At 36.7% G+C, this 11,369-nt stretch overlaps 1 protein-coding gene across 1 annotated transcript in view; it reads right to left on the bottom strand.

The window, feature by feature from the left end:
• The window catches only part of rnf11b (ring finger protein 11b), a 12,696-nt gene extending 2,899 nt beyond the window's left edge, over window positions 1–9,797 (bottom strand). The window contains exon 1 of the mRNA XM_084087578.1: window positions 9,531–9,797. Within this exon, the coding sequence (XP_083943704.1) occupies window positions 9,531–9,653 (123 nt within the window). The 5' untranslated portion in view covers window positions 9,654–9,797. The remainder of the gene's footprint in view (window positions 1–9,530) is intronic.
• Between the last annotated feature and the right edge of the window lie 1,572 nt (window positions 9,798–11,369).

The raw sequence follows: 11,369 nt of genomic DNA, 5'->3' as shown, positions 1-11,369 counted from the left end.
GACACTCTGCTGAAAACTGTAATTAAAGAGTAGAACAAGTTGATGTTACAGTGTTGTTTATTGCAGATTATTAACTATATATTATAAAAAACATAAGCTTATTTATTTTAAAAGAGCAAAACTTTTATTATATAGGATATTCTGTATAATAGTCCTAATTTTAGTGTGACAAAAAAAAAATTGTAAAAATCTTAGTTCAATAGTTGCAATCTTTTAGCACCGCCCTGATGAATATACGAAAATATAAATATAAATATAAATATAAATATAAATATATATATATATATATATATATATATATATATATATATATATATATATATATATATATATAGTGTGTGTGTGTGTACGTGTGTGTACACATGTGTGTACATGTACAACTATCTTTGTGAGGACCAGTTTTAGTTTTAGACCACTGGAGTGAGGATATTTTGGCCGGTCCTCACTTTCTGAGACCCCTTTAAAGCCTGTTTGAGGGTTTTTAAGGGATAAGGTTATAATTAGGTTAAGGGTAGGTTTAGGGTACGGGTTTGGGTTAGGCACTTAGTTGTGATGGGTAAGGTTAGGGTAAGTGGCTAGAGATTGCATTGTGTCAATGAATGTCCCCATAAAGATATATGTACAAGAATGTGTGTGTGTGAGAGAGACTGATTATTTATTTATATATTAGATTATTTATATTATATTATATATTTATATTTATATTATATATATATATAAAATATACATACACAAACATATATACACACATATACACAAATTTAAAAATACCAAAAAAAAATTCCTCTCTTATTTTTTTTCAATGTTGTTAAATATCTTAAAAAATAAAAATAAAAAAAAAGACACAAAGGGTATGTAAACTAATAGAAAAAAAATGTGTGAACTTGTGAGCACAACTGCCTAATCTCCATTACAGCAATATAACTTTAAATTACCACTAGACCCAAGAGGGGACATTAACATATTGTTTCAGGTGTCAACGATTTTACCCTGGAGTTCAGATAACGTCTCCCTTTAAAACCCTACAATAAATTAGCCTTGTAAATGAGTGTTGATTTGTGAATGGTGGTGTTGATGGTTATTGGACTGGAGGTTTCACACTCTATAGATATTGCTCTAAGGGTAATAATACTTGGCAGATATTTATTACTTACTTACATTACAAACCTCCAACCCACATGCACATACGCACCACGATAGTGATTAATCAAAAGTAGGACATGTTTCCACACTGGGGAGTAATGCCCATAAGCAGGAGTGAGACAGATTCTGTAGAAACCAGGCCTGAGGACTGGGAGGTGCTGCTGGGAAAAGCAACCATGGCGTAGTGCAATTCTGACTTCAGATCAGATTAAAGGTGAGCTGTGAGATCAGGTTCAGCGCTCTCTTGACAATTAGGTCACACAGTGGCCATATCGAGTCCTACAATCACATGACGGACACATCAGACAGGTTACACTGCCAACTTGAAATACAAACTTCTTTGTACACCGGCTAAAGAAAGAAAGAATGTTTGTGAGACACATACACGTACTCATAATGTAGCGATCAACAAAGCGATCGACATTCTGTGATCCAGCAAATAAAGGTGTGTGTGTGTTTAGCTGGAAGCAGAACCGAAACATGATCGTCCTGACAACGACAGTGTCGTCTTCTCTGACCGTCTCTGAAACTCTATAGTCGCTGCTAAGTCAGTCAGTGACTGCACAGTATAAAATACATGTTATTTTAAATCTTACATAAATGGTATAAAATATATAATCCATGATATAATATGTTGCTCTGTTAGGGATGTTTAAACAAAGCAATGTATATATAATATACGTGATATTCAGTTCATCTTTAAGGGTTGAACTACAAACTTTGAACAAGATTCAGACCGACTCAATCAGATTGAGAAAAAATGGTCTCCTCAGTATATTGCAAACAATTTTGGGAACTAGAGAATTAAATCAAATGATGACAAAACATCAGATTTGTGGAAAAGGCTTTGCTGTGTAAATGCAGCCTAACAAGCCTTGTTATTATATCAATAAAACAATATTAACGAGAAAAAGAAGATCATCACAAACTTACGCATAAGATTAAGGGAATGATAAGCAGTGAGGGACAAGTCTACACTACCTTTAAACATTTACCTGTAAGATGTATTGTAGTAGGCAGTTATGAATGTTGATTTGGACACGTCATATTTCATTCATCGAGTACACAGAACTAGACACGTCGCTGTTAAATTGCTCATTTGAGAACAACGCGAACAATAATCAGGCACTCCAACACCACGAGTGCAAGATAATGATTTGATTGGTTCAAAGAAACAGACAGACAGAGACAAAGAGATGAAGGGAGTGAGAAAAAAAAAAAAAAAAACGAGAGCTGGCGAGCGGGGAATTCTGTTTGGTCTGGTAGGCTTTGCTGCTAAACAAAGCATGTCGAGGAGTATCCGGCCCTCCCTCATTACTGGAACAGACATCCAGCGGTCCATTTTCTGCTCTCTTTCTCCAAGTCTGTTCCAATAAAGCCTAAAAAGCACCACTCCCTCCCTGGACTCACTGGACTAGACAAAACAACCCAAACCTTCACCGCACCGTGTGCTTCCATTGCCTCTAAAACCCAAGAGATAACAAAACAGAACCGTAAACCAGTAAAACAACCATTATTCCTGAAAACATTGTCATCTACAGTACTGACTTTTCTTTAGGAATCAAATCAATGGCTGATACAGTGCTTTCACAACAAACATAGAAGTGAAGACATCTGTGCTTCACATTCCTGTGCATAAATATCACTCGACCAGCCCAAAATAAGGCTACAGGCTAGCATGACTCAACCAGAGGAGCAGCAACTTTAGCATCTCCAACACTACTACATTTAACATTAGCTTCCCAAGCTACCAAGATAAAGTAGCTACTATACTGAAGCTGTAAAGGGGCATATATCTTTAAATACATTACATAACTACCAAAGGATAAATCGATTGATGGATAGTCCAACTTCACACAAAACGGACTGCTGTGTACAGCATTCAAGGTTTAAATAAGGCTGAAATCAAACTTTTTTTTGCATGTTAACATACCAAATGTGTTATGGGAGCAGACGTTTTCAGCACCTTCTTTGCACTCCGGGGCAATCAACTCTCTTTTTCTGTCTCACACACCGTTTGTCCTTTTCTTAGCAGTGAGTGGGTTGAGGAGGTGGACGCTTGTCTGAGCGCAGGAAGGTTAAACAAACAGCTGTTTGAGTGCTACCAAGTCAGCAGTGCAGAAATGTCTGTACCAGCTCAGCACAAAATCAAGGTCTCCATTAACAAACAAGAACACACTCACCACACATACATGTACAGGTATATACACAAATACATATTTTATACACACACACACACACACACACACACACACACACACACACACACACACATAAAAGTCTATTTCCATAATATAGATGTGTGTATATTTATATAGTTGTGTGTGTACAAATATGTATATACACATATACAGCTTCTTAAGCAGTGTGCCACAAAAATGACATTCAGACCACACACTGTTTAGATACACAAGTACTCCGACACAATTTCAGCAGTGCCAGACTGAGAGGAATTTGGTTACAGGGAAAACATAAGTACTTGTTTATGCAGTACACTAGCTAAATACGTTTCTGGTGAATCCTAAGTTAAGTGTTGTTTTCTATTTGTAAAATCACAAGATTCTCATGAAATGGATGTTTTGCATTTCTTTAAAGTGTGCTGTGTGTTAGGTTACACAGATTCAGGTCACTAAATGGTTAAATGTTTAGTCTCTGACACTTAAAAAGCTGCAGGCCCGTTTCTTCACACTTTGCAGAATTGAATGGTTCATTGTGTACACTGCATGGGTTTCCCCACATTGAAAATCAACACTTTTCGTCAAATAGGCTCCTTCTTTTATAAGAAATTAGTGTATCAACCATGCTAAAGCTCTCCTTCTGTCCCGCTTTAGTTCAGTCATTGTCTGTTCTCACACAAGCTTTATGGGAGTTTATGGTTTATTTGTTTTAGCATCATTGGCACGAGTAGCCGGTGTAGTGGTAAAGACCTGAGCTGATAACTGAAAGGTTGCAGGTTTGAACCCCTAAGCATTTGATCCATACACTGATCCATCCTACGAGAAGATGCCATAACTAATGTTGCCTACGATCGGTCAACGAGCGTCGTCTCGTGGTTCCATCACAGAAAGCCACAAAATCACTTTCCAGAACATTCTCATTCACAGTTCCATGCTGGTGGAATGATCTCCCCACCCTCATCTGGAATGCAGTATCCCTGAAAACTTTCAAAAGACAGCTGAAAACCCATCTCTTCTGTGAGCACTTAACCTCATCTTAAAAAAAAAAAAAAAAAAAATCCCTTTTTCCTTCAAATCTTCGCTTATCGGGCTTATGCTACTATGAACAATGCCTGAACTTTGTATTTTGAGCACTTCTTGCGTTGTTTCTTGCCTCTTCACGATGACTCGCTTAATTTAGTCCTAATTTGTAAGTCGCTTTGGACAAAAGCGTCTGCTAAATGACTAAATGTAAATGTAAAATGTAAATGTAATGTTCACACAAATGAGAGTCATGTGTTGTAAGTGACACAAATACAGCCTATTCAATATCTCATACTGAACTTTGGTATCAACCCAAGACGCATTGAAAGCACAGGCAAAAAAAGAAAAAATAAAGAAATGTTTTTAAAAAATAATAATTCCAGTGGACAAACAACTCCTGAAAACATGGGTTGTAAAAATTGTGACCTAGGACCCTAACACAGTATGAAATTCTGTACTAAATGAAAATCCATCATATAAAAGTGTTATATTATTTTAATTTTATTATAATATTATTTCACTTTTGTATAATTTCTATCATGTCCAATAATTTTGGCTCACGTTTTTTCAAAAGATATAGTAATTAGTTACTCAGGAGACCAAAGTATCAGTGCAGAGAGTGTGATATAAAAAACTATGTAAATACCACTAATGAACAGAATATTTTTATCATGTGTCAATCAAGCTGTAATTTTGCAAAAAGTGTGAAAATATTTAATCGTATTTAGGATGCATATAATGCTAGACAAAATAGTCTGCCATTTACTCCAAAAATGTTTGAAATGTAATTTCCAACATCATAAATCATTTACACATCATGCTATTAAACACAATGCATCATTTTAGACGTGGTGGAAATGTTTATGAAGTATTATCTGAAAGACTACCGGGCCAAAAGTGTACATAGCTTAAAAAAATAAAAATAAAAAATAAAAAAAGTGCGTGTTTGTCAGGGAGAAAGTGAGACAGGTAAAGTGAGGGTAAGGACTTAGGATTGAGTATGTCCACTTAAGATGAGCTGTCTGGCTACTAGGTGACGTGAGCCATGTCAGAGGGCAGAGAAAGCAGCCTGTTAGCTCGAGCTACAGCACGATAAACAGAGAATCAATTGATGAGTGAGCCGTGCAGAAACCACAACACCTTTTAGGCTAAAGGAAACCTCCATTATTTCTACTGTTGGCTCCCGCACAGTCTTTCTCTCTCACAGACGTGCTTATCTCACCACGTCCAGACCCACACGCATGAGTCAGCAAATGCTGTCAGCTGCTTTCCACCAGGAAGACCTCATATCACACGCCTCTTCATCACTCCTTCAGGTTCACTTCCCGTTTCAATCAGATGCACCATACAGCACCAAAACACTAACAGGTTATCTTTACTGTTCAGTCGCACAGACCAGAGTGGATCCGGCTGTTATTCTGAAATAGAGCCGCTCTCATCTGTTTAGTCTCTGTCTGAGACTCAGGGTGTGAAACTAGGCTAACTCTACTGAGCTCCTTACACAATTGTGCTAATGCTTCTTAACATAGCAGCTAAAGAAAGCCAGGAACCATGAGAGCTTTGATAAGATATCAACCGCTAAAGAAAACCTAAATGGAAATGTTTAACGGAAAATCTGAATAAATATACTTAACCGTTCAAGAGCAGTTGAAATCAAACGCGAGAGTAAAGACAATTTATAATGTTACAAATAATCATATTTCAAAAAAATGCTGTTCTTTTGAATTTCCTATAAATAAGGCAGTTTTCAACATTGATAATAAGAAGAAATGTTTATTATTAGAAGGATCATGTGACACAGGTTAGCCCTCACAGGAATAAATTAAAATATATTAAGATAGAAAACAGGAATTTATATCGTAATATTTCAAATTTCCATTATTTTATCAAATGAAAGCCGACCTGGTGAGCATAAGAAACTTCTTCCAAAAAGCATAAAAAAAATCTTACCGACTAAAATTTTTAATGGTACTGTACATTCTTTGACATACAATGGGGTCCAAAATTCTGAGACCACTCTGAAAATAAGGCATTTTATTTTTCCCATGCATTAAATAAAGTATGATACTGTAAAATGTATTTAACTTTTTCCAATTCAACTTTTCATTCAAATTGCAAAGCTAATCTTACTAGTTGTGAAAAACATAAGATTTAGAGTGCAAATCTGAACTGTTAGCACAGCTGTAAAAAAAAATATATTTTTAAGCCCTCTGCTAACATTGCCGCTTCATTTTCTGACTTGAAACACAGTTCTCCATTTCTGCACACAGTTAATGTGGCATATTATGAGAGAAACCTTAAAGTTCACCATAAAATGAAAGTTCTGTCATTATTTATTCACCCTCATGCCATTACAAACCTTTATGACTTACTTTCTTCTGTGGACCAGACCAGATATTTTGAAATATGTCTCAGTGTTTTTTGTCCATACAATGAAAGTTAATGGGGTCCAATGTTATTTCAGACCCTAATGCCTTTCATTGTATGGACACAACAAGTTAAAATATTATATCTGAAGAAAGTAATAGACAAAATACAGGTTTGGAATGACAAGAGGGTGAATAAATTATGACAAAATTTTAATTTTGGGGGGGAACTACCTATCTAGCAGATCACGACTTGGATGGCTTTGTTGTGTTTGTGTTCTGAAAGTAGTAACATTAAAGTATTCCAAGTGTTCTTGATAGTTTTTGAAGGCTTATGAATGAGGCCATTAAAACGGCTTTTACAACTATTTACTACCGCACACTAAAGAACCCTTTATAACTTTAAAAAAATAAGCAGAACAGATTCTGTACATACTTGAGAGCATAGGCAGCCCATTCTAGCTCTCTGCATGAGACTCTGGGGGAAAAAACGTCAAGCATTCTTGGCAGGCGATGCAAAAATGTGCTGAGATTGGGAATGATTTGGGTTCTCAAGGGGGCCGTGCAAACAGACCTCCTGTCTGTCCCGCATTCTGACAATAGGCCGAAGCGTGCCTTCGGAATATTGCACAGAGCAGCAGTGGCGTTAACAAACGCTGGGTGAATTCAGCACAGCGCTGTCTTCTTTTGCTCTTTATTTCACACCCTTGTCTGATCTTGCACCCAAGAGACTCGATAACTTCACAAAACAGAAAGCCGAGCACGGTTTTTGCTGGTGTTCAACAGAAAGTTGCGTCTTCTTGAAAGACACAGCCCAGTAACACATGAAAGATATCAGTGGCACATTTACCCTTTCATGTTTGCATTTCAACCCTGGAGATGATGATGTGAGAGATTTGCTTAAAAAATGGATGCCATTTCTTCCCATATAACATATGAATTCAATGTATGGAGTGCAAATAAATAATTACTGTAGAAAATAAAGCAGCAGCCACTGGAAAAGATAATCACTAGAAGTCTACACTCTTAAAAAATAAAAGTGTCAAAAAGGGGTTTGACAGTTATGCCATTGAAAAACCATTTTGGGTTTTTAAAAGAACCATTTTTTCTTAGTGTGAACATTTTAATAATCTGAAGAACATTTCTCACTATAAAGAACCTTTTGTGCAGTGGAAAGGTTTTATGGATGTTAAAGGTTCTTCATGAAACCATAGGTGCCAATAAAGCACGTTCATTTTAAGGGTGTAAGATGCAAATGGAAACTGTCACAAAACAAGTGTGATAACTCTTCTGCAATCATTATACATGCAACACTACCTAGAAATGTTTTATAAACCTGTATAAGCTACTTTATAAACTGTGCTTCTCCTTTGAATCAATTTCATGGCCCATCAGAACATTCAGGCTGTTTCTAGACAACTATGTGGACTATGTGCAGAACGCTGTTAGTACAGCTGAAAAGCGTAAGGAGCACAGCACAAAACGTCCCACCTACTGCTTTCATTGGCTGGTTGCTTCCACTCTGTGCCAATCATCATCTAGATAATCCAGCCAAAATTGAAACCAAGATTGGAGAGGAAGTTCTAAACTTCTGGAGGAAGGTTTTGCATAAGAAGATTTATAACAGTTACATCACAGTAGTTGAGGAAATTACTGCATGATCGTTTGAGATGCATATCTGATTGTCTTTTGGAACCTGATGGGTCGATGGCGATTTGCTAATGGGGAAGCACAGTTTGTTGGTATCTTTTTGTAAAGCAGATAAGATCAATACACAACAAAGAGGATGTAACAGCCACCAGAGCAGCAAACATGACTAAAATACAACAGAGCTCAGACATCCTCTCAGCTTAATGCACAAACATTATAAACCATTTTGCTTCTTAACAAAACACAGCGACAGTACATAAAATGTTTGTGTTTACACGAATATTCGTTCCAACACAAAGACATCCAGTCGAACCCAGTTCCCATAGTTAGAAGTTAAAACGTGTTGACATGTGATGAATGCATTCCATTTAAACAAAGTAATATGAAACATGACATAATTTTAAACAGCATGATCTCATGACTTGAACTCAAACTGATATCAGTGTGGAAAATCACCAAAAGCAATGGTTCCCAACCCTCCATGCAGAACAATGTTGGAAGGCTGACTCATTGTCTTATTTGAAATATTTTAAGCCATCTTGCGGTCCCTATGGAGGTTTGCAGAGACACCAGCTAGGTTACCCTAGTACAGATATCCCAAACCAGGGGTATGTGTAGCCTACAACAAGGGCACGTGGCAAGATTTCAATTAAAATACATATAAAACTGCTAATAGATGACTTTTTAATAATTTTCTATAATTTTGTGTGGGGCACTAAAAAAAGGACACAAATGGGTTGAGGAACACTACCCGGGAGAACAACATCGCAATGACGTCACAATAGCAAACAAAGCGCGTCACAATTAGAATTGTTACTTTGTCGCAATAAAGCTGGCGCTGGTGAATCAACGCGCCACGGAGGCAGCAGTAAAGATGAAATGACAGGCTGTCCATCTGTTTGGACGGTCTGACTTGAATTGTAGGCCAAGTTTATGTCGAACAAAGAGGATTTAGTATGGCACACTGTCTAGAGCGAAATTAAACAGATGGAGCTCCTGCTGCAGCCTGGTGCTAACGTTACATAGATAACCTATACATCAGTATATCAGAGTGCATTTGATATTTCACATTATCAATATAGCAATGTGAATGAGCGTGAGCGTGCATGAGAAATGTGCTAGCCGAAAGGAAAGTTTCTTTGTTTATTCTAAAGGTTTTTCATAAGCTTACCTGATATGGAGGTGGCGGTTCCTGATCCGGATCGTTGGCGTCACCGAAACTGGCCCTGTCTGACTGTGATTCGTGGAGCAAGGAGATATCATCCGAAGTGGGAGATTTCAGACAATTCCCCATCTCCTTTCCAAACTCCTTGTTATCTAAATGTTGAAATCCTGCCTATCTCTTCCTGTCCGCCCTTAATCACTCCAACCGGACTTCTGTCCTTTTAAACGGAATGACTAAACGTCTATCATTCATTTAAAATGATCCGATCACCATGAGAGATCCTGACGGAGAAAAACAAACCATTGTCGACACACAAAGAACCCTGGAAAAAAGTGTTATACACGGATATGAAACGATGCTTTTATAAACACACACAGTTTAACCCTGTCAAATACGTATATTTGCCCTAAAACCGTGTTATGTAGTGTTGTCCTTTTCTCCTCGTCTCAACCGTAAACACCTACAACGGATAATTTCTACAATATCAAATATGCGCTCGCTCTCAATGGCGACTCAAGCAATGTTGCCTTTCAGGCAGTCACTTTAAGTCCCGCCTCCGTGCTGTATGGACCAATCAGCGGGTTTCTTCTTTAGTAAGGAAGTTATTAGTGGTTATTCGTCACCCAATCATATTGCCGACTTAGAACACCAACAACAAGGGGGTTTAAAGGCTGTAAACTTGACCGCATTAGGCCGCTTTAAAGGCATATTTCACTCGAAATCAAAAATGCTGTCATTACTAATTAACATCATATTGTTGTGAAAATACATGCCTTTATTTATTTTTTCGTGGAACAAAAAGAAAGAAAGAAAGAAAGAAAGAAGATATTAGGCAGAATATTTGGCAGTCCCTTCACTATTCACTTGCATTGGAGGTAAAAGGTTGAAACAAGTAGTGACCACTGTTGGGGAAAGTTACTTTTAAAAGCAATGCGTTACAACGCTGTTAGGTTACATGATAATGACAACATGGTGACTGTAGCAAGTCCGAATTACATTCATACATACTCCACACATATACAGAACATACTTTTTTAGCAGTCGCGAATTAATTGCATATTCAAAAATAGTACCTACTTGAGAGTATGCGATTTATTATTATTTTTTTAAACAAATGTGATTTTTATCTTAAGCAATTTTTGACTATTATGGTTGAATTGGATCATCAAAGGTCTGCAGCAAACACATTGGTTAATAAAGTAAGATTAAATACATAAAGTATATGCGTATTTAACATTTAGTTATTGAAGGTTTCTGTAGTATTCTGAGTTTGCAATTCACAGTTTTTGCTCATTTTAAGGAATACTGAATCTGTTTTTGTGCAAGCAAGATAAGTATGCATGCTCATTTAGTCTAGAACTAAAATAACCATCATGTTTATACAGCGCACACAACGCCTCTGCACTCCCGATTTCTCTCAACATGGGGACAGGTGAGGTGTTAGTCAATACATGGGAAAATGAAGTAACTTGTGTTACTTATTTAAAAAATATATATTTTGTTTAAAATTTAAAAGTAATGTGTTACTTTACTGGTTACTTGATAAAAAAAAGTAATCCGATTACATAACTCACATTACTTGTAATGCGTTACCCAACACTTATAGTGATTATATAGACTGTCAGTCCTGACTCCCTAAAATTCTGCACATCTCCTTTTATGCTCCAGCGAAAAATAAAATTATACAGCATATTCAACATAATTCACTCATTTACATGAAATACCTTATGTAAACGAGTCAATGGTTATTTCATTTTTGAGTGAACTATCCCTTTAACAATGAAACATTTTAATATTATTTAGGTTATATAGTATATAATATATATTAGCTCCATAGTTCAAAGA

This window comes from Abramis brama (genome assembly GCF_963993115.1).
Source record: "Abramis brama genome assembly, chromosome: 16".
In the NCBI taxonomy this organism is placed as follows: domain Eukaryota; kingdom Metazoa; phylum Chordata; class Actinopteri; order Cypriniformes; family Leuciscidae; genus Abramis; species Abramis brama.
This window is presented reverse-complemented; position numbering and strand designations above follow the sequence as displayed.